The sequence below is a fragment of the Podarcis vaucheri genome (genome assembly GCF_965113315.1).
Source record: "Podarcis vaucheri genome assembly, chromosome: 15".
In the NCBI taxonomy this organism is placed as follows: Eukaryota; Metazoa; Chordata; class Lepidosauria; order Squamata; family Lacertidae; genus Podarcis; species Podarcis vaucheri.
In genome coordinates this window covers 13,262,240-13,286,611 of record NC_138753.1, presented here as the reverse complement: position 1 = coordinate 13,286,611, position 24,372 = coordinate 13,262,240, and the positions used below count along the sequence as shown (strand labels likewise).

The 24,372-nt window shown below is 46.1% G+C and overlaps 2 protein-coding genes across 4 annotated transcripts in view; one reads left to right on the top strand and one right to left on the bottom strand.

Annotated features, from left to right (window-relative positions):
• COL26A1 (collagen type XXVI alpha 1 chain) overlaps positions 1-24,372 on the top strand; it is a 98,607-nt gene that overhangs the window by 11,291 nt on the left and 62,944 nt on the right. For 2 of the 3 annotated variants that reach the window (XM_082201480.1, XM_082201478.1), the window contains exons 2-3: positions 7,450-7,572; positions 10,988-11,091. In XM_082201480.1, the coding sequence (XP_082057606.1) occupies positions 7,450-7,572; positions 10,988-11,091 (227 nt within the window). The remainder of the gene's footprint in view (positions 1-7,449; positions 7,573-10,987; positions 11,092-24,372) is intronic. The other variant, XM_082201479.1, reaches the window with a different exon arrangement.
• On the bottom strand, positions 15,780-16,461 carry PFN4 (profilin family member 4). The gene has a single exon (XM_082201611.1). The coding sequence runs from the start codon at positions 16,432-16,434 to the stop codon at positions 15,955-15,957; it is 480 nt and encodes a 159-aa protein (XP_082057737.1). The 5' UTR covers positions 16,435-16,461; the 3' UTR covers positions 15,780-15,954.

The following is a 24,372-nucleotide window of genomic DNA, read 5'->3' as shown; positions in this document are numbered from 1 at the left end:
CTCCCCACTCTGAGTCGGACACTCTAACCACTACACCACATCTAGTCTGGGTAGTAAAAAACCCCCCCAGAGTTTTTTCCTTGCCTCTCTAAAATCTATTTCTAATGGGTTTAAGTGCATGATCCCAAGTTCTTGGAGACAGATAGGCAATATTGTACCCCCCCGCCAGATGTTGTTGGTCTCCCAGCTCCTGCCAGCCTCTCCCAACATGACCAGTGTTCAAGCATGATGGGAGTTGGAATGCATAAGAACATGAGAGGAGCCTGCTGGATCAGGCCAATGGCCCACTTAGTCCAGCATCCTCTTCTCACATTAGCCAACCAAATGCCTGGAGGAAACCCATAAGCATCATTCAAGCTCCTGAGGTTTCCAGCAACTGGTATTCAAAAGCTTTGCTGCCTCCAATTCAGCAACATCTGGGGGCATCCACCCTGGCTATGGCTGGCCTGGTGTTTTGAGAGGGAGGGCGAAAATATCCCCCTTCCCCACAATGCCCGATTATTATTTTTTTGGACTAAACAAATTTGGCTGATTTTTCTTCCTAAACTAAAACAGCTATCCACTCCCCTTGCCCACCTGATATTTTTTATTGTCCCTTTCTGCCCCTTTTCCCAGCTCTAAGATCCTTTCTTTATTATTATTATTACCTTTCTCCAGCTCTAGGGTCTTTCTGAGAGGCTGTAACTTCTCCCATACACTCACGCACACCTTCACTAGCACTCGATGTCTGAAATAAAACACTTGCTTTTAGCACAAGTGCTGCGTTCCCTGGTGTGTCTTGGATATTGCGAGAAACAATTGTGGGGCCTGCCATCCCTCCCTCCTCACTTTGGCAAGAACCGCTGCTTTTTGGCAAGGGTTCTTCTTCCTACGATGCCTGTCTGTATGTGTGTTTGTGGGTGCGTGTCAGTGTATTGTGCTAGTGTGTGGCACGCTTTTCCTTTCGGCCTTATTCCTCTTTGTTACCTTGCAGTGAGTGTGAAGGGGAGCATAGCCATGCCTTGTGACCAGGGGTTTTTAAAAAATCAAGGGCTCTCTTGGTTGTTTCAGCAGGATAGCAATAGCCACAGGCTTAGATGGTTTGTTTGTTTGTTTGTTTAATTAAAGTAGTGGTCCCCAAACTTTTCTGGGCCACTGCTCCCTTGGTTCCATAAACTCATCTCCAATGTCCTCTACCCTACCCTATGAAAAGCATTATCCAGGAAACAATTTGCACCACCCGTTTTAAGGAAGATAGTAATAAAATTCAGAACAGGAACAATTAATTGTACATTTATATAAAGTCCCATTCAATTTGGTTGAATTAATTCAACAAAATCGATGAATGTGATCCGGTGATACCAGCTTTCAGTGCTTTTTTTCTGGGGAGACACAGGGGCACACATACCCCTAAACATTTTGTGAACCTCATTTTGGCCAGTGTGGTGTAGTGGTTGAGAGAGGTGGACTCGTAATCTGGTGAACCGGGTTCGCGTCTCCGCTCCTCCACATGCAGCTGCTGGGTAACCTTGGGCCAGTCACACTTCTCTGAAGTCTCTCAGCCTCACTCACCTCAGAGTGTTTGTTGGAGGAAGGGAAAGGAGATTGTTAGCCGCTTTGAGACTCCTTAGGGTAGTGATAAAGCGGGATAGCAAATCCAAACTCCTAGTCGTCGTCGTCTTCTTCTTCTTCTTCTTCTTCTTCTTCTTCTTCTGGCAGTATTTCAATATGAGTAGGAAAATGGGAGTATCCCTAGACAAAAAAAGCACCGCCAGTTTTTCAAAGTCTGATAGTCAATTATACCTCCAGCGCCCCCTAGGTAATCCCACCATTCCCAGGAGGCGGTACCACTCACTGAGAACCACTGCTGGGGTGTGTGTGATTTGCACAGATTTTTCGTCCAGCAAGATAGTTCAAGTGCAATATCACTGCAAGAGCTGTCATCTTTTACACCAATCTGTATCCTCCTATCTATCTGCATACCCAACTACTGCCACAATTTAAGAAAGGGCAAAAAGACTGCTGTACTTAACATTCTTGCACTTAAAGGACCAAGGATATTAAGCTGGGTGTAGTGCAAGCCTGTTGAGCCTGCACAATCTGTGATCCCACCACTAGTTCCATATTCCCACTGCCCCCACCCTGTATTTTTAAAGTTCAAAACGTCTTTTGTTGAATTCAGCCAACCCCCTTTCCCCTCTCAGAAGCAATGACCTTTGAGTTTTTATTGAAATTCCTCTCCCCTCTTGAAGAGAAATGAGATCTCTCTGGAATGAAACACTATGGAGAAGCTTGGGTGTGGCTGTGGGGGGGGGGAGAGACCCTCTCCTTATCAAAACACTCCCACTATTTTCTGTGCCCTCAGAGCTGATCTCCATTAAATATCGCACAAAGTCCTTTCCTCCTTAGGAAAACAAGGAGATAATTCGGTGCAGTTGTTTCGGCTGATAACAAAAGCTTTAAAGGCAGCCCACAGCTCTGAGATCCATTCCAGCCATGCAGAGTCACAGAACTGTGCTTCTTTGAGCAACAGATCCTGATATTATTTATCTTTCCATTTATTTCAAGGATCTTTACCTTGCTTGGATGGAGTGGTCCTGCATCCCCATCTCTCCATCTGCTTGATTGAACAGACCTATTCTCATTGTACCGTTTCCAGACCCAATTATGGACCCAACACGCTCTGCAACTGAGGCCCAGAATCTCTGTGTGCCCCCTCCACGGGAGGTCTGGAGGGTGGCAATATGAGAGCAGGCCTTTTCGGTGGTGGCCCCCTGCTTGTGGTATGCTATCTCCCATCCCCATCACTCCATACCTTTAACTGGCCAGCTGAGGCCATTACTTAACAAAGGAATTGGTCTGACCGGTTCACCAGCTTCCTCTTGTAGATCCTGTCCCCTGTTACAGGGTCACAGGTTTGGAAGGGACACAAGATATCATCCAGACAACCTCCCACCATCCCCATAACAGTATTTCACTCTTGTTCTGAATTGCTATGAGACTTTACCTTTTGTAGGAAGTGGCTCATATGTCTGCTTATCACACAAATGCTCTCCAACAGTGGTTTACTGCATGATTTAACAGTAAAAACAGCAATAACAATGCATTTAATTGTAGCAACGCTTTACCCTAGTGTAAGCATTTCAGTGCACATTGCTTGATCGGAGAACTGCACTGTAAAATTTAGGAAAGGGGTGAATTTTGGCTATGCTTTGGTTTGGGAATTGTTTTTGGAAAAGTGAATTAGGCAGATTCGCCTTTAAATGTGAACTGGACCTTCCCCTGCTCCTGCAGTGGCCCAGGTGAAGCAGAGAACCCCCAAGGGGGGCACAGTACTGAGACCCACCCCCCAAAAAAAACCCCTGGCAGCCCTCCCACTTATACTGAAGTAGCCCAGTCCATAAATATAAACACTGAGCAGAGAGTTGCTGATGGACACAGTTTTGAAAGACACAGCAGGCTTGTGCACTTGGGGAGTTGAAATCTGAGCTGTTACATTTTGCTTAGCGTATCTGTTGCTATCCTGGGCTAGGGCCAGCTGCGTTCCTAACTTTCTTGCACCAGTACATCTGTATGTAATAGAGTTGACGGGGGTGGGGGGGCATCTATAATCTCTAAAACCTAAGATGGAGGTCTTTTCATTACCGTTTCGTCTTAGGGCTTTGGAACGCTTTTGCACATCAGTGGGGCTGTTTTAATATATTGGTTTAAAAGAAAGGCGAATTCCCACCCCCCAACTCACAGACGTCAACCAGTATCTTGCCTGTACCACTTCAGGCTGTGTAGCTCATGTGGTTGTGAACTGCACCATTCCTCCCACTCCAGAAAAAAAAGAAGATTCCTTGCATATAGAAAGCTAGCTGCCACTGAGAACTCGAACCCTTCTCCCTTCCCTTACAACTAGGTATCTTTTGGATGGGCTGTAAGTGGGGTTATTCAGATGTACAGCTGCATCACCTTGACCCAAAGTCCACTATAAGAACATAAGAAGAGCCTGCTAGGTCAGGCCAGTGGTCCATATTGTCCGCCATCCTGTTCTCACAGATGCCTGTGGGAAACATGCAAGCAGGATTCAAGCTAGAGAGCACTCTCTGGCCTCCCGTGGTTTCCAGCTGCTGGTATTCAGAAGCATTATTGCCTCCAACTGTGGAGGTTAGAGCATAGCAGTCAGGGCTAAGAGCTGCCAGTAGCCTTATCCTCTGTGAATCTGTCTAAACTGGCTTTTAAAACCATCCAAGTTGGTGGTCATCCCTGTCTCCTGTGGGAGGGAGTTCCATAGTCTATGTGCTGCATGAAGAAGTCCCTATTTTTCGCCTGTCCTGAATATTCTGACTTCTTTGGGTGGCCACAAGTCCTAGTGTTATGAGAGAGGGAGAAACGTTTTCTCTATCCGCTTTCTCCATGCCATACATAATTTTATAAACTTCTATCATGTCATCTCTTTCTCATCTTTTCTCTAAACTAAGAAGTCGCAGACACCTGCACTCCATTCCCTTTATCATTTGAGCTGCTCTTTTCTCAACCTTTTTGAACTCTTCAATATCCTCAACCTTTTTGAACTCTTCAATATCCAATACAACAAAGAGTAGCTCTTAGCTGAATTAATCAGTCTCATTTTCTCTACCCAGTGACAGTCTCCCTGTTGTTCTTTTTGTGTGCATGCCATGCCAGAATCACAAGCGCATGAAGAATACTTGCTTATAATGCATTAAGTCTACACAGCTCCTGACAGTACGACTGTGAGTTGTGTGGTCATATGTCCTACTATGCAAAGGACAAGTTCTCTCTGTGAAGGGGTTTTCTATCTGTAAGGCTGTCTGGTTTAAAGAACCCCAAGAAGGTATGCCAAGCATACTCCAGATACTGAAAAACAATACAGGTCCAAAATTGGATGGGCTGCACGTTGAGACTCCACTGTGAAATCCCGCTCTTTCCCTCTTACTTACCAGGATGCAAAAATCAGGCCATAGGTAGGTAGGGAACCATGGTATCATGCACAGACCCTGAGAGTCATGGGAACTTCCATATCCATGGCTCCTTGGATTCCTGGACATTGATTAGGGTTGCCTGAACTCCAAGTCTGACCGAAAGCCTCCAGGTTTGCAAGTGTGCCTAGATAGGACTCTCAGAATCACACAGGAACAACTGGGGCACACAAAAATCTAACATAAAGGACGCTTCTTCCATGTGCTTTGTGAAAATTCAGCCGACTCCATTATTTACTTGAAAGTTGTTGTTGTTAAAAAAAAAAAGCGTCTCTCTTAGTCTTAAAATTACAGCTCTGTCTGGTCAAAGCCATGTTACTCCCATCAAGATTAGAGGGTGCATCTGACAGACCGAGAAGAGCTTTTTAATTAGGTGACTTGCTTTATTGCTAGGAAATCCTTTATCCTGGGAGGCAGGCTTTGAAGTGCGTTGGGCAATGTAAACAATGCTTGAGTGCCATCCCCTCCAGCGGTAAATCTTTTCATGGAGTTTAATTCTGCTTAGATGACGTTCCACCTTGTTTCCTTTCCTCCAGGTTCATTGGCACAAAAATGATAGCTACCCTCTCAGTAGAGGTAGTGCTAGACGTCAGTTCTGTGGTTTCCTCCCAGTAGCTCTGTTCATTCTCTAGCATCTGAAACAGGGGCTGGCCAACATTATATTTATTTGGATGCTCATCCTATCTCCAGTGAGAGCTGAAACAAGCTTGTTTCCCAAATGCAGTCTTTGTGGGGCTGCCCTTTGACCTGGTTCAGAAACTCCAGCTGGTGCAGAATGTGGCAGCCAGATTGTTGAGGGGGCCTTCAGGATGAGAACATGTGACACCTTTAATAACAACAACAACAGCAACAACAATAATAATTTTATTATTTGTACCCTGTCCATCTGACTGAGTTGCCCCAGCCACTCTGAGTGGCTTCCAACAGAACACAGCAAAACATCATACATAAAAAACTTCCTGATACAGGGCTGCCTTCAGATGTCTACAGAAGGTTGTATAGTTTATCTCTTTGATGGGAAGGCATTCCACAGGGTGGGTGCCACTACTGAGAAGGCCCTCTGCTTCAAAAAAGGAAAAAAAAGACCCACAGTGAGGTAGACGGAAGTCACCTTTAAAAAGTAATAATAATAGTAATACATTTTATTTATACTCTGCCCTCCCCAGCCAAGGCCGGGCTCAGGGCGGCCAAAAAGCAATAATAAAAACAAATTGAATGAATACAACTTAAAAACAAGATTAAAATACAACATTAAAATATTGAAACAATAAAATATTAAAATGCAGCCTCATCACAGGAGGAGAAAGGAAAAAGAAAGAGGGGGGGGGAATCAAATTGGCTCCAAACCAAAGGCGAGGCGGAACAACTCTGTCTTACAGGCCCTGTGGAAAGAAATCAGATCCTGCAGGGCCCTGGTCTCGTGAGGCAGAGCGTTCCACCAGACCGGAGCCAGAGTTGAAAAGGCCCTGGCTCTGGTTGAAGCTAATCTAACTTCCTTAGGGCCCGGGACCACTAGGGTGTTGCTATTTATGGACCTTGAGGCTCTCCATGGGGCATACTGTGAGAGGCACTCCCGTAGGTATGAGGGTCCTAGGCCGTGAAGGGCTTTAAAGGTCAAAACCAGCACCTTGAACCTGACCCTGTACTCCACCGGGAGCCAGTGCAGCTGGGAAAGCACTGGGTGAATATGCTCCCATGGCAGAGACCCCGTGAGGAGCCTCGCTGCAGCATTCTGCACCCGCTGGAGTTTCTGGGACAGCTTCAAGGGCAGCCCTGCGTAGAGCGAATAGACTATCTAATCATGATGTAAGATCCTGGAGACATAGAGTGTTGAACATTTTCATTAACTGTGGGTGTTTCTTCATAATCTTTTTTTTGTATTTTGTGTACCTTGTGTTGTTTTGAAGATGAATGGAATACTTGTAATATCTAATGAAACTCATAAAAAGCATTGCACACACACACACACACACACACAGAGAGAGAGAGAGAGAGAGAGAGAGAGAGAGAGAATGCCCTCTGCCTCCTTCCCCATAGCTTCACTTCTTGCAGTGAAAAGCATGGTAAGGTAGCACCTTGGACAGCCCCAAGGGGCGCTTACACTGGCAGTGAGACAAGGCAGGCTTGAATGTCGTTCTAACAACCAGCAAACTTAGGCAGAGCCTTAAATTGGACCTCCAGCTTCCTTTGAGCATCTAGCTCCTCCCCAATGGGCGGAGCCTCTGCTCTTAAAGGGGCCCAGACTATTTCAGGATCCATGCGTTCTGGCAGTGCGGGGATGGCTGTGGCTTAGCTATGGTCTCTGCGCTGGACTCCTTGGGAGGGCTCTGTCCCAGCAGCCGACCTAGTGGACCAGCCAGTACTGGAATTTTTAGTAATATCTAGTCCCACTCTGTTTTGTGCTCGTTGTCCCACCTTCTTGATTTGCAGCAGTCAGTGATTTGGCCTTAATGACATCGAGTTTGCCTTCTGTTCCTCTCCGCAGGCACTGGTGTCAACACACGGTCACCCGGACTGTTTCCTGCCAGGTGCAGAATGGCTCAGAGACTGTGATCCAGAGGGTTTATCAAAGCTGCCGGTGGCCGGGACCTTGTGCCAACTTAGTGAGGTAACCGCTGTCTGAATAACTTCTCCTGGCTTGGTTGGAATGCTGGGTTTTCTTCTCAGGGTTGTAGAGGCAGGCTGCTCGCCGTCACAGAGAAGGACCCATGTAGTTGACAGACTGCCTTGTACACCCACCAGATCGCTGCAGTCTGTGGGAGAGTTTCTCCTGCAAAGATCTCAGAAGCCCTCTCTGCAGGAGCTCAGAGCAGGGCCTTCAGGGTGGCTGCCCCTGTCCTGTGGAATTGCATCCCTGTTGAGATATGATAGTCGCCCCCTAGCTGCACTTTACAACTTTGTTGTTTTGATGGTCTTTCCCAACTGGATAAAGGTGTCTTTACTATAAGTGTGCACTTGTTAAGGTTTTAGCCTTTGTTTTCAATGTATTGGTTGACTCCGCCCCCCTATTTTTGATCATCTTATATGCAAATTGCCTTGAGATGGTGGTTTGGAAGGCGATTGATAAATCAATTGTAGTAGTAATAATAATAATAATAATAATAATAATAATAATAATAATAATAATAAAGTGGTTCTGAAGGGAGTGAAGAAGTTAAGAGTGTATAAAAAGCCCTGGGAGTTCAGGCCAAGGGATGTGGGTAGCGCTGTGGTCTAAACCACAGAGCCTAGGGCTTGCCGATCAGAAGGTTGGCGGTTTGAATCCCCGCAACGGGGTGAGTTCCTGTTGCTCGGTCCCTGCTTCTGCCAACCTAGCAGTTCGAAAGCACAAAGTGCAAGTAGATAAATAGGTACCGCTCTGGCGGGAAGGTAAACGGCGTTTCCGTGCTCTGCTCTGGTTTGCCAGAAGCGGCTTAGTCATGCTGGCCACATGACCTGGAACCTGTATGCCGGCTCCCTCTGCCAATAAAGCAAGATGAGTGCCACAACCCCAGAGTCGTCCGTGACTGGACCTAACGGTCAGGGGTACCTTTACCTTTAGTTCAGGCCAAAGGCCATTCTCACAGTGGAAGCCCACAAGCAACACACATCTCTCCATTTATGAAACCCAGCAGAATACAGAGTTAACTGCACTGACAATGGAGCCCCATGTCTTTCATTCTGACCAGTGTCTGACTCCAGCCCTGACAGTACCCATTGACAGGCACAGATTTGTCTGATCTTTTAAAATTGGTGGGTCCTCGCCCCATCCTGTGGGAATGAATGCCGCAGTTTACCTGTGCGCTGTGGAAATGGATAAGAAAGCACGTCCGACATGGCATGTTGAGTGTACATGATGCATCATAGAATCATAGAACTGTAGAGTTGGAAAGGACCTCAGGGGTCATCTAGTCTTAATGCCCTGCAATGCAGGGATTGCAGCTAAAGACTGAGATTCAGGGATGGTGGGAGTAGGAACCCAAAGCATCTGGAGGCAGCAAGCAAGGAAAGAATGACACAGAGTTAAAAAGGAGAAGGTGCAGACAGGGCAAACACAATGAGCCAAGCAGGGGAAATGATCAAGAGGCCACGCAACGGCCACCTTTAAATATCGTGAAGGGCTGTCAAATAGACGATGGAGCAAATTTGCTTTCTGATGCTCCAGAGTCCAAATTGCAAGGAAGGGCATTTCAGTTGGGCATTTGGAAGAGCTTTTACGGACGGTGCACGATCTTGAACAGGCTGTATTGGAAGTGGGCGGGCTTAGGCTAGATAACCTTTGAGGCCACTTCAAACTCTCATGATTCTATGATTTATTTATTTATTTATTTATTTATGTATTTATTTATTTATTTATGGAACTGATCCATCTTTCTGATAAAGGGAGGATGAAACACTTGGGGCTTTTTTGTCGTGAAACAGAAGACGACTTAAAGGGAAGGATAAAGGATAAACTCTGTTTCACCCAGTGGAACTGTTTGGCAGTCGGTTTACTGGACTGACAGAAGGAAGTGCTTTTTCAGGCAACAGATAATTAACTCTGCGAATTTCACTGGCCACACAATGCGGGGATGGCGGGTTTAGATGGCTTTAAGAGATTATTAGGCAAGCTAGTGTCAGGATCAGCCTCCAGCTTTTACTAAGGTGTGCCAAGGTGGTTGTTGAGGATGGTATGTGCAAGCTTGGATCAGATTATGATTTCTTCTTTTTCTGTGAGGGGGGGGCAGTGTTCTTTTCTGTCTGCCCTCCCAACGTGTTACAAAGCAGAATCATAGAATTGGAAGAGACCCAAAGGGTCATCTAGTACAACCCTTTGCAATTCAGGAATCACAGCTAAAATCCATTTTCCAGTTCTCATAGAGGCTAACCAGATACCTGTAGGTTATCATCTAGCAACTCACCCTGATTTTAACAAGGCATTTTAACAAGGCAAAGGTAAGGGCAAGGAATCACCAGGGACCAAGAAATCGAAACTGTCACTGATAAATAGTCACAGCTGGAATGTTTGAACTTCACTTTTGGGGGCGGGGAGAGTTGTTTGTTTGTTTTAAGGGGATTTCAAGCATGCAACGATTCCGAACGCAGAACATCAGATCCCACATTTGGCGCCAAAGGCTGATTCTTCAGAAACAAGGACACTTTCAAGACTGGAAGCTGGTCAGGACAATTTTTTTGGGGGGGGAGTGGGGAGGGGTAGAGATACGGCTTATAGCATCCTGGGACCCAAATGGACTACACAGGAAATGTCTTCCTCCTGTGTGTTTAAAGCATTTGCCCTGCGATGCGTATCAGTTTTGCAAAGAAGCCATTTGAGTGCACAATTGCCTTGTAGACTGGGATCCAACTTGCAAGTCTCCTTTCTCGATTGTGCTGGCAGAAAGTTGACAGGCTCATCTGGGGCGCTTTGGAGTCCATTTGTGTGTGTTGACAGTTGAGGGAATTAGGCAGGTTTAGCTTGGGGAGAGAAGACTGAGAGGCAATAGGATAGCCATCTTCAAATATCTAAAGGGCTGTCACACGGAAGAGGGAGAAAGCATGGCCTTGTACAGTAGGAGGGTCTTACGTTCTCATGAAACTGTGGTGAGGCTGCACCTGTACTAGCTTACCTGGGAGTCCGTATCCTTGTTAGAGTTCATCCACGCTTCCTCTTGTCCCAAACTTCCACTTTCCCCTTGGGGGGGGGAAACTGTTTTTTAGCACACAGTCTGTCAGAATGAACAGCAGTGGTGTGCAGTCAGTGGACTAGACTAGTCCCCTAAATGTTCAGGGTAAATTAAGAGTATTAAAGCCTGGCTTGTGCTCTTATTTAGCACTAAAGAGTGGATTTTCCCTGGGAAAGGAGCAGGGCAAGTAGGAAACTGCATGGACCCATGCTTCCTAGGCCTAGGACCAGTGGGAAGTGTGGGTGAGTGTTTTGTGTTTTGTGCTGTGTCAGCCTTGCATTAAAGCATACCTGAGCTTACTTGCAAACATGCAGCTTTTGATATTTGCAAGGTTGGCAGGTTTGGGGCAGAGCAGTCTGTGTGACCTCTTGCTTGTGTTAGTTACAGGACTCTCATCAGACCCATGTACAAGATCTCCTATAGAACACTGACTGCCCTGGAATGGCGATGCTGTCCTGGCTTCACGGGAAGGAACTGCGAGGAAGGTAAGCATCTGTGAATGAAAGTGTGTGGAGCTTCCTTCCCGTCCCCCCATACCCCGAGTTTGCAGGACCTTCCAGTTGCACTGTTCAAAGTTGGAAATACAGATCTGTGGGAGTTCCTTTCCCAACCTTCTCTTGAAATGAAATCTTCTCTCTCTCTCTCTCCCCATCCCTGGAAGACTCTTGCATTCTACGAGAGGGTTTCAACCATTGTTGAAACTTGCTACGGAGTATAACGGAACGTCTTGACCCTTTGCTAATAGGTTCAGGTTTCTGGAAGAGAGGGAAAAAAAGGAACCACTTAACCATCACCAGCTGGCGGGCACCTCCTTAGTGCTGATGGCTACAGATTGTTTAAATTAGAATTATCTGAGGAATTTTAACTCTTAACCAGGCAGCCGACGAGGAAGGTCTCCAGCCTGCGAGGAAGTCTTGCTGGCAGCTAGCTAAACTCCGCTGTGCAATATTGCGGGCTTTAAATCTTCGCTTTTAGATTTTATCTTTTGGAAGAAAATGACTTGCCTTCTTCATGGGCTGCCTGTCATTTGATATGCACCACGGCTGTGTTTACGTGGGGAATTTGGAGACAGTTTGTTCTCCCCAGGGAGCACCGTTTGGGATCCTCTCATCCGAACTGCAGGCTTCCCTGCGCGAGATGGCATGCTTCTGATTTGTTCTGAGTGGAATTATTTATGATTTATTATTGGGTCCCAGGGCAGGTTACGACATTAAAGCACAACCATGCAACAAAATATTAAAAACAGTTTAAAGCGTCTTTCAATTAGAGAAATAGGGCGAGTCCTAAAAATACACATCTCAAGTGTTGAAAGGGTAAAGCGAAGAGGCGCTTCTTCAGAATTTGCCAGAAGCTGTATAAGGAAGGTGGCATGGGAGTTTCACAACTGAGGGGCTGCCACAGAGAAGGCCATTTCCCAGGCCACCCTCACCAGCCCTGCTTCACACCTCCCTTGGCTGGAATGTGTCCTTGAACTCTGACGATGCCTCTTGCTCACCTGATATGGTCCAACATCCAGGGTTGCCCCTGAACTCCCTAAGCTGGGCTGCAACTCTCAGGTGCAGCAGAGGGCTCTATACCATCGCCAGGGTTGCTGCAAGATTCAGTTGCCAGTGCAGCCGCTCTCTGGTGGAGACACCATCTTCATCCCAGGCAGCAGAATGTCTTGTGCAGGCCCCAAGCAGTGATTAAATCACTAATTTGGGTCTGGCTACTGCAAACTTCCAAGTGTTCCTATTTTCTGGGGACAGTCCCAGAATTAAAGAAGCCATACCGGTTTCTGATTTGATCCTGGAATGTCCTTAGAACATCCCTATTTCCATCGAAGAAATGTTGAAGGGTATGTAGTAATGTGACCCCTGAGCCAAGGATGTAAGTAACTCTACAACCTTTAGAAGATATCTCAAGGCAGGCCTGTACAGGGAAGTTTTTTTAATGTGTAATGTTTTGTTATGTTTTTATATATGTTGGAAGTAGGCCAGAATGACTGGGGCAACCCAGTCAGATGGGCAGGATGATACCAATACTAATACAGTCATACCTCAGTTTACAGATGCTTCAGGTTGCGTTTTTTCAGGTTACGGACCCTCCAAAAGCCAGAAGTACCGGAATAGGTTAGTTCCGGGTTTCGGTGGTCGCACATGTGCAGAAGCGCTAAATTGCGCTCTGCACATGCGCAGAAGCGCTGAATCGCAACCCCCACATGCGTAGACGTGCCGCTGCGGGTTGCAAACACTTCAGGTTGCGAACATGCATCCTGCACGGATCACGTTCACAACCCGAGCATCCACTGTGCTAATACTAATACTAATACTAATACTAATACTAATACTAATAAAATCGGTTGTCCCTGTTTTCATTGGAGAAATGTTGGAGGGTATGCTTCTGTGCTGAGGCTTCCCGTGCTTTCTGGTTTTATTCCTATGTCTCCCTGGGCCCAAAGAAGTCTCAGGTAAACCCCAAGTGATGGAACATGTCAGATTCCCTGACATTTGGAGTGAGTCTTAAGTTAATTCCTGCCTTGTTTGGGCTTCTCTCTGCATCTAGCTAAGTTGATAAGATAACAAAGAACTTAATCGGAGCTGTTGCTTCAGCTTTGGAGGGACTTTAGTCAAACAGTTCTGCTGGACGATCAGTCTCGCTTTGCTTTGTTTTCTTTCTCTCTTTTTGGAGCGAGGGGGATTTTTTTTAGCTACAGCAGGAAATGAGCCACCCAGCCTGCGGAATCCTGATATAAAGACCATATGGAAAGGGGCAGCGCAGAGGTGATGTGGGCTAGTTATTGCAATCATGCATCAGTCTGATTGATTTCACTCCAAGATGATGCTGGCACCTCCCAACTAGCCTCTTCCCCCTCCTCTCATACGCTTCGAAGTTCAAAGCCCAGGGACCCTCTCCTGGGAGGCAAATGTGTGTCCCCCACCAACCCGGGAAACTTGGCGCCAATTTGAGGGCAGCCAGAAAATGACAACCTTGTTTTACTTTTGCTAATATCAGACGTCATCTCTCTCTTCTCCCGTCTTTAGACCCAAGTTTTCTTTTCTTCAAATGGAACCGTGCAAATCCGGGAAACAAAATTACCCCCTCCGCCTGCCTGATAACAGGAAGGGCAGTTTGCATGCTGTGATTCTGTGGCAGTGTAGAAACTCTGTTCCTACGACTCACATTGTTAAAAAAAAAGTGTCTCGTGTCCTTATGGTTGTGTAATGCATTCTGATTTAGGCGCATAGGAATCATCCTTAGACCAAGGCAGACCACTGAGCTTTCCATCTCAGTATTGTTAACACTGGCTGGCAGCAGCTTTCTAGGGTTGCAGGCAGTGGCATGCAATGAATTTTTTTTGTAGGGGAACTGTTAGTGCCAGGGGTGACAAGTGGGCTCCTGGACCCATCAGAGCATCGCGCCTCCCAGCTGATTGAATCCAGCTGACTGAGTTGTGTTTCCCCTAACTTCCGATAAGTTCTGAATTTCATCTATCTCTTTTTTTTAACACCATACACATGCACAGGTGTACATTTTGGAGAAATAAGCCATATGGGTACAAGGAAGGAGAAGCGGTGAAATGTTTCTTTTCCAGAGAGAGGATTGCTAGATGACCTATTTATGACATAAGATAGAACCCTTAAAAAACTACAGATATGTCCCAGTCATTGTTGCCAGAAGCACCAAGCCCATCATCATCATTGACGACTTCCATCATTATTACTTTCTATTTTGATGTTTCGGTCAGTTTTGTAATCCGCTTAGAGTTTGGTTTTTTAAAAAAATATAAGCGGTATATAAATTGTAAAAATAATAAATAACAGTAAGTATAAATTAGATCAGTTTGCTTTTAAAGGAGACTGAATCAAATTATATATACCTCGCCATTGCAGCAATCTCTTACGCAGAATGTTCTAGAACAGAGGGGTGGGTGGGTAAATATTTAGCCCCGAGGGCCACATTCCCTCACGTGGAATCTTTTGGGGTTCACATGCCAGTGGTGGGCATGCTCAGAGTCAAAAGTGGGTGGGCCCAGAGATTAACATTGGTGGAGCAATGGATATGATGACTCTTACCTTTGTTCTGTAGTACACCTTCCAGTCTACCCCAAATTTCTGTGCCCACACCAGTGTCAGAAACTCGGATATATAAGCTAATCATCAAATGGTACCTTAAACCTGGGTTACGGTTGCCACAATGGAATGTCTAGGTGCCATTCCCCCACACCCGATGAAATTGATGATGATGATTTTCATTTCTGTACCTCTTTATATTTTAAAGTGGGGAAAATCTCAAAGCGGTTTACAACACATTAAAACATCAAATTAAACAACCCAGAATAAATCACATTCAGGCTTCAAGGGAAACAGTCCAGATCCTTCTCCAAGTAACATTTTGCTTTCCCCATATTTATTTACCTACTGAATTTATAGAGCTGCCCCATAGCAGAAGGACTCTAGGAAGTGTGGTGTAGTGGTTAGAGTGCCGGACTAGGACCTGGGAGATCAGGGTTCAAATCCCCACTCAGTCAGGAAGCTCACAGCCTCCTAACCTCCCTCACAGGATCATTGTAGGATTTAACCAAGGAGTGAACAATGTACTCCTAGGAGAAAATGGTGGGATATAAATACAGTAAAGAAGCTCTTTTGCTTACCTGCTTAAGAAAGCTGGAGGCTATCCAGATGTCAGTCACTAACCTGACATCAGAGAGCTCCATGTGGTCGCAACTGGACTCGCGCCAGTCACAAAATGTGCCTGGCACCTGGGGAATTTCTAACACTGTCTACACCCCTCCACCCAGGAAAGCAAGAACCACTATCCTGATGATGATGATGATGATGATGATGATAATAATAATTTGTACCCCTCCCATCTGGCTGGGTTTCCCCAGCCACTCTGGGTGGCTTCCACAGAAACCAAAAATACACTAAAATATCACACATTAAAAACTTCCCTGAACAGGGCTGCCTTAAGATGTCTTCTGAATGTCAGACACTTGAGATAGGGTCAGGAGCAGGGCTACTGGTGGTTGTGTCCTGGAGGGAAGGCATGGCCTGGGGCGTGGAAAGTCCTGAGGGCCAGGCAGAGAGGGCCACAACATCCCCAGCCAGGAATTGCAGCCAGCCTCAACCAATCAAGGCTTCAGGCCAGGGAGAACCTGAAACAATACACGTATATCAATCAAGCAGCAAGGTTTTACTTCGCGTGCATTTAATTTTTCTCCCCTCCAATCCCACAAGTAGGATGCTTGTGAAAAGGATTTGTGGTCCTTGCATCAGCTGCTCTCTCTTGCCGATGGCGATCCGTTCTCTTGCTGGGCTGGGCTGCGCTGGGTCTCCGAGTAAAATGGCTCCATCTCCACAGCCTTTTCAGTTTCCCTTTGCTCTGAAGTAGTCCGCCAGCTTCTCCACAGCTTCCACACACACGCTGGGGTACATGCCTTGGGCGTAAGTGCCGACCACGATGAAGGTCCCCGTTTTGGCCAGTATCACCCCGTTGTCTTTCCCTTTGAGGTAGATGGAGTGGTCGTCCGCTCGGACACACTTGTAGTACCGGTCTTTGAAGTAAAGCCCGTCTCTTCTGACTTGGAGCAGCTCCTTAAAAAAAGCTTGGAGGAAGACCAGGGCTTGGCTTTGGATGTTGAAGCCCGGAGTCGTTGCCAGGATGTTGCCGTCCACTATTCTGATGAGAGCGGCGTTGGCAACATGCTTGGTCCTAGTGAGGCCGTCTATCAGCATACTTTGTGTCTGGTTCATTTTCCTCTCTCCCTGGCTCTCTGCTGTTAAGGATTTGTCTGCTTCCTTGGTTACACAAAACAGCTCCAACTGCCGTGGCTTCTCCCAAAGCATTCTGGGAATTGTAGTTTGTTTGGTTCCCCACCAACACCACCAACACCACTCCTGGCTCCTGGAATGAACTAGGACTTCTCTCTGAATTTTTCAGCTCTTGTTTCTTTTTAGAAAGCCTTCTTTAAAAACACACACAAAGAGATACAAGTCAAAGGGTGCAAGCTATATGGGAAAGGGAGCTGATTCTGGTCTGGGATCAAGTAACCCCTTGCTGACCATGCCGATTCTCACATTCATTTCCTTTCTTTTTCATTTGTTGAATGTCAGTAATGACAAGCTGAGAATGTGCATTTGGCAGGAATTCCCAGGAGGTTTACCTCATTTCCCCCCCTTGTTCCCCATTTGTTTGTTTCTTTAAGGCATTTAAATCCCACCATTTAGGCAAAAAGGTTCTCAGAGTGCCTTCAAAAATTCAGTACTTCTGTGTACAATTGGGAGGGGAGGGAGTTTTCTCAGGTGTAGCGGTGCTAAAGTTAGGGTGGCCACTTATCTTTATTTATCTTGTTTAGTGTATATATAACCTGGTTTTCACCAAAAGTCCCAGGGCAGTTTACCTCATTATAAACAACAAAAAATAAAATTGATACTAAACAATGAAAACAACTATCAACCCTTTGTGTCGAAGACACAGATTTGCACGTGATTTCCATATTTTAATGTGTTAATGCAAATTTAGAAAAAGAATGGCGGTTTTGAATAGAAGCTCAATCCATCACATCATAGTGAGGAACATAGGAAAAGAGGTAGCTGCTTTATACTGAGTTAGGCTGTTGGTGTTGTTTTGTTTCATTAGTTTGAAATGGATTTGGATCATTGCTGGTCAAAAAGGCCTTGCAGGTTTTGCGATGTTTCAAAAAACCTGAAGAACCCATTTGATTTCGAGGCAAAGAAAATGCCTGTACCTTAAAGAAAGCAATACATCTGAAAAAGCCACTTTGAAAATCTCCTATAGCTTTACCATAATTTCTTTTAATGTTTCCTTTTACTGGTTCTTAAAGGCATCGTCTATCAAGTGGACCATTCTCTGCGTTTTGCTCTTAAATAAAACCATTTACATCTCCAGGCTTCCCCCTGGCATTCCCCCTCCCTTCCTCAAACCCACAAAGAGCAGTCTGCTTGGGAAGACTGAGCTGAACAACACCAGATTTATTTCTGCAAGAGGCCCTGAATGCATTTGGTAATCCAGCTCCCCAAGAGATGGGCTTCCTTTGTCTGTACAACTTCCAAAAATGATCCAGGAGTTTTCCCTTTATATTGGAGCAAGATCTGGTTTCTCAAATGCTGTGTTTTTAGCCAAAAGCACACAATTGCTCTCTGCTTGGGACTACCAAGAGATTGGCGTGGGGGTGGGGCAGGGACTGTAGGAAGAAGAGAAATATGCTGTATATCTCAAGCTCAAAAAAAGAAGCAGCGTTTTATGGGGGTGAAATCTTAAGAAATGGCAGCATCTCATAGGTTTATTAAGGTGTCCCTACTCCTGGCTAAATTTACTTTTGTTATATGCACATTATACATTTAAAGCAGAATGCTACCCTCCCCACAAAAGAATACTGGACAATGTAATTTATCCCACACGAAACTACAAATCTAAGCGCCCTTTGAAAACTACAGTGCACAGGATTATTGGGGCGAGGGGAACCATCTGTTTTAAATGTATGGTATGGATTTATAAGTTAGTCGCAGTAGGAAGTATTTGTTTTTGTAAGTTAGTGGCAGTAGGAAGTGTTTGTTTGTTTGTTTGTTTGTTTGTTTGTTTGTTTGTTTCCTATCCTAAGATCCCAGGGTGTGTTACAACATTAAAGCACAACGTGAAAAGCAGCTTAAAACAACTTAAAATTATCAAAATAAGATGGTTCCTATAGATTTGCACTGCATGTGCCAGAAACCGAGGTGCAGTGGTACCTCGCAAGATGAATGCCTCGGAAGACGAAAAACTTGCAAGACGAAAGAGTTTTTCGTTTTTTCAGTTGCTTCGGAAGACGAATTTCCCTATGGGCTTGCTTCGCAAGACGAAAATGTCTTGCAAGTTTGTTTCCTTTTTCTTAAAACCGCTTGAAGAGGTGCAGTTGCGACTTGACCGTGCTTCGCAAGACGAAAAATTCGCAAGATGAAAGAACTCGCAGAACGAATTAATTTCGTCTTGCGGGGCACCAATGGAAAGGGGTAAGTCTTCAGAATTTTCCGGAAGCTGTGCAACAAAGGCGCCAGGCACACCTCTGTAGGGAGGGAGCTTCACAACTTAGGGGCAACCACAGTGAAGGCCCTGTCCTGTGTTCCCCCCAACAGCCTCTGAGGGCAGAGGAACTACCAAGAGGGCTCCCTCTGCCCATTTCAGCACCTGAAACAGTCTGTAGGGAAGGAAGGAGGTGGACTTTCAGGTATTCAAATATCAAAATGTGCCACTGTAAAGCTTACAAGGTGCAACTGGAAGAATTGGGGGCGGGGAGTAAGACACCTTAGGTGTATATGTTTAAAAAGGCAAACAGTGTCACAAATTATACAGGCCTTGTTCAAGATCTATCATCTAACAACTATCTGACATTTAGAAGACACCTGAAGGCAGCCCTGTTTAGGGAAGTTTTTAATGTTTGATGTTTTAGCGTGTTTTTAATTTTCTGTTGGGAGCTGCCCAGAGTGGCTGGGGAAACCCAGCCAGATGGCGGGGTATAAATAAATGATGATGATGATGATGGCTGAAGGGCATTACGATATAAGTGTAAAACACTAATGTGTAAACAAACAAACAAACAAGGGGGGAGCAAAATGATCATCAAACCAATAAGTTGGGAATAAAAAGGTAAAGGTTAAGGGACCCCTGACCATTAGGTCCAGTCGTGGCTGACTCTGGGGTTGCGGTGCTCATCTTGCTTTATTGGCCAAGAGAGCTGGCATACAGCTTCTGGGTCACGTGGCCAGCATGACTAAGCCGCTTCTGGCGAACCAGAGCAGTGCACAGAAACGCCGTTTACCTTCCCGCCAGAGCGGTACCTATTTATCTACTTGCCCTTTGATGTGCTTTCGAACTGCTATGTTGGCAGGAGCAGGGGCCGAGCAACGGGAGCTCACCCCGTCGCAGGGATTCGAACCACCGACCTTCTGATTGGCAAGTCCTAGGCTCTGTGATTTAACCCACAGCGCCACCCACGTCCCTTAAGCGAATTCAAAGAAACAGAATTTAAAACATTCAAGCTACTCTTAACTTTTAGCACAGCCCAGAAAGGCTTATCTTACCTTTTCTGCAGCAAACACAGATGACGCTATACTATGGCTGATATACTTACCTGCATCATCCAGCAGCTACATGATCTTAAAATCATCTGGTTGGCCTGCTGAGGAAGGGCTGAAAGGGAAGATTAAACTCTACAGGTTAACTGCAGGTTTCTCGGGATTAGCTTACAGGGACAGGAAACCATTGGCCATGCTGGCTGGAGCCGATGGGATTTGGAGTCTGTCAACATCTGGAGGAGGGCTACAGATCTTCCCACCTCTGGCTTACAGTCATGTGCTCTACTAAAGAAAACGTGTCCTTGCTCCCATCATATGTTGAGGAGCAAGCAGTACATTATATTAACCCCCCCACACACACACTTTAAAAGCCACCTAACTACTCTTATTTTGAATGAAATGCAGCTGTGTGGCCCCTGATTTCCTGCCCACCTCCCAACTGCTATTTGACCCCTAAATATGCTTTCTACTGCGCCTTTGGGGGCAGCGGGGGGTGATTTTTTGGCAGGAAACCCAACGCTGGACCCTGCTCTTGATTGGAAGTACGATAGAGAGCCTGGCCAGCTGTTTTCCCTTCAAAATAAAAATGGCCTGCATAATCATGCATGCACATCTCACACATGTACACATGTTTCCTGTAGCACGTAGTTTGCGCCCGAGATTTAACTTCTCCAAACCCTCTGAGGTTAGGAGCTGAACCTGGAAGGCTATCAGCTGGTACGACTCAATTTTTTTAAAGTTTGAAATCCTTCAAAGGTAGCAGTGGGCACAAATTAGATACCGTATGGGTGCATCGTACATGCATTTAGCTTGCACGATTTCAACCATATGAGTTTGGAAGCCACTGGTTGAAATCCTGTAAGTTAAATGCAAGCAAGGCAAAGAGTTCAAAAGATTTTTTTGTGCTGGGAAAGCGCAGCAGAAAAAGTCTTTAAGACATTTGAAGGCAGCCCTGTTTAGGGGAGCTTTTAATGTTTGATGCATTACTGTATTTTAATATTTGATTGGAAGCCGCCCAGAGTGGCTGGGGAAGCCCAGCCAGATGGGCGGGGTATAAATAATAAATTATTATTATTATTAGTAGTAGTATTAGTAGTAGTATTTCCCTTGCTGATGGTGGGGAGGTGGCAAGAAAATCTCTGCATGCCGCCTCCAGAAGCCTTGAGATGTTTGTGGAGAGGTGACTCCAAGGGTTTGAGTATATGTAAGGTTTCCCCCCCAGCCAGAACTCGCTGGAACTCAGTTCCGGCACCTCTCAGGTGGGCATCATTGCAATTAAAAGAGAACAAGGGAGGTGTTCAAGGTGAGTTCCGGCACCTCTTTTCTAGAAAAATAGCACTGAGCAAATGCATTTTTGCGTATAATGTCGCACCTTGGAAGTCGAACAAAATCTGTTTCCAAAACGTTCAGAAACCAAAGCGCAGCTTCTGATTGGCTGCAGGAAGGTCCTGCAGTCTATCGGAAGCTGTGGAAGCCCTGCCGGGTGTTTGGCTTCCAAAAGAACATTCAAAAACCGGAACGGTCACTTCCGGGTTTCAATTGTTCGGGAGCCCAAACGTTCGAGAACAAGGCTGTTCAAAAACCAAGGTACGACTGTACGTGGAATCCTTGGAACCGAGCCCACGCACAAGATATGATTGAACTTTTATAGCAGTTGTCCTTTATAAGAGGGTTGTCCATTTAATAGAGGGAGACTTTTGCTCACGTCCCGCAGCAGCTCCATGATCTGTTTTGCAAAGGAATCAAGGGTCTTGCCTTTCAGCCTTCACCCATGCGAGTAGATCCTGGCCGCCATCCACAGCTGGTTTCCCTTCATGGCTTTAATAGGAACTGTTCACACCAAAACCAGAGATTATCTGCGGTATGTGTCGTTCTCCCGCACTCTCCCTTTTGCCTCCCTGCAAGGGATAGCGGTTCAGTGTGGATTCGAGAGCATTGTTAGGGCTCCGTCTCCTTGGCAGAAAACAACAGGCTATAAAAACCGCTCTCCAGAACAGCTGCGGAGAGAAAGGCCTTTGTGATATTCCTCCTCTGCTCCTCCACCACCGCCACTGCCCCCCTCCGCTTCCCAGCCCACTAATCGCCCCTTTTGCTGACCTGAACGAAGGCAATTATACATCCTGGTTATTGTAAATGGACCACAGAACACCAGGCATACCTTAAAATGATGTCATGTCTAGACGAGCCATTCAGGTATAAATTATTGAGAGAGAAGGGGGGGGGGAGTAGCTTGTTCAGTGGTTAGAATTGTAAAAAAAAAAAGTTAACGAGATATTTTTGTGTTTCTCTTGTGTGTCGTCTCTTGAACGCCGTACCGTGCCTTTGGACTGGGAGAATTCTCAGCTGCCTCTGGGTTTGACAATGAGGGTTGACTTTGTGAAATTGGAGAGTTCTTCCTCTGTTTTTTCCCTCCTCCCTGCCGAAAGAACCCTGTCTCATTTCCTGTCGGTACAGAGTTTCGGGGTGGGGGCATGAGACACCTGTGTATATGAAGGTGGGCTAAATATTTTATAAGCCGGAAGGAAGTGGCCAAATAATAATAATAATAATAATAATAATAATAATAATAATAAGGTAAAAGGTACCCCTGCCCGTCAGGGCCAGTCATGACCGACTCTAGGGTTGCGCGCTCATCTCGCTCAAGAGGCCAGGAGCCGGCGCTGTCCGAAGACACTTCCGGGTCATGTGGCCAGCGTGACGAAGCTGCATCTGGCGAGCCAGCACCAGCGCAGCACACGGAAACGCCGTTTACCTTCCCGCTAGAAAGTGGTCCCTATTTATCTACTTGCACTTAGGGGTGCTTTCGAACTGCTAGGTGGGCAGGAGCTGGGACCGAATGACGGGAGCTCACCCCGTTGTGCGGGGATTCGAACCGCCGACCTTTCGATCAGCAAGTCCTAGGCACTGTGGTTTAACGCACAGCGCCACCCGTGAATAATAATAACAACAACAATAATAATAATAATTTATTTGTACCCCGCCCATCTGGCTGGGTCTCCCCAGCCACTCTGGGTGGCTTCCAACAAAGATTAAAAATACATTTTAATGCCACACATTAAAAACTTCCCTAAACAGGGCTGCCTTCAGATGTCTTCTAAATCAGTGTTTCCCAACCGGTGTTCCGCGGCACACTAGTGTGCCGCGAGACGTTGCCTGGTGTGCCGTGGGAGGGAGGCGGGCGAGTTGGGCGACGAGAGGCGGGGCGGCGGCGGCGAGGAGAGGCCGCCCAGCGCGGGGCTCTCGCCGTCTGCCTGCCTGGCTGTCTGCGTGGCGCTGACGTCACGGGGCTGTAACGTGCCCCACATAGGCACACACGGGGCGGCGAGCGAGCGAGCTCCCACATCCCATCGCCGCTCGCTTCGGCCGGCCTATTGGGCTGTCGCAGGCGGAAGGCCTGCGCATGCGCGAGGTTTTCGCGCCTTCGGGATTCCCTTCACGCCTTCCTCCTCCTGGGTCCTTGAGAGCGCGGGAAGCGGCAGCGCGAGACCGACGTTGAGCCTGGTAGGTATTGCGCTTGCCAAGGCAGTCATTTGGGAAATGAGAACTTGCAAAGCAAGCAACCAGTTCAATCTGAAGTACGTGTATGCTTAATATCCTGTATCTGAAACCTGTTCTGCCCCCTCCCCCACACTTGGTGCCATTTTCATCTACACATGCAGCAGAGTAAGTTGACCCAGAATAGTACCAATTCAGATGGCAGATGGGAGAATGACAGTGCTGAATGCTTTCCCATGTAGAACAGTCCCTGCAAATAAAAACCTAGCATATTTGGAAGAGGGATGCTAGCCTAACCATTACCTTCTATGCTGTTACTATTTTTTTATTTTTTTTTACATAAGTAAAAAGTGACCTTTCCCCATCTGGCATGATACAAGCCCATTCTTACAACTCAGAATTTTATTGACTATTTCAGCTACATATGTAGAATATGCCTTCATTGATTCCTATTAAAGAGAGTTACTTTATATATAGTCAATATAGGCACAGAGTTAATTTTTTAAACATTTTCTAATGGTGGTGTGCCTCGAGATTTTTTTCATGAAACAAGTGTGCCTTTGCCCAAAAAAGGTTGGGAAACACTGTTCTAAATGTCAGGTAGTTGTTTATCTCTTTGACATCTGGTGGGAGGACGTTCCACAGGGTGGGCACCACTACCAAGAAGGCCCTCTGCCTTGTTCCCTGTCACTTTGCTTCAGAAGACAGTCCTCTACCAGCACTTCCCTTGGGGGGGGCACTGCCCCTTTGGTTTCATAAACTCACCCCCAGTGCCCCCCACCCTATAAAAAGCATCACCCGCTGCATAATCCACTAAGGAAGATAACAACACAATAAAATCCAAATGATAACAATTGCACATTTATTCGAAATCCAGTTACAGCTCTTTAGTTTAATTATTTCAACAAAATCTGTGAACTCGATCCAGTGATACCAGCTTTCCAAAGCCTGATCTTCATTTTCAGATCTGGTGTCTCCCTGCTGCCCCCCCCCCGCCCCCAGCATGGTACCTTCCACCTTGAGAAACATTGCCCTAAACAATTTAGATCCCCAAGCAACAACAGCACCCTTGCAGCCTCCCCAGCTTTTATTGGCACTCTTAATTGGGTATTATTACTATTACAATTTTTATTATTATTATTACCATCTTAAATGCGCTCGCTGCAAAAGGGACCTAGTCAGTTCTACCACCACAGTTCATCCTGCAGTTTCCTACAT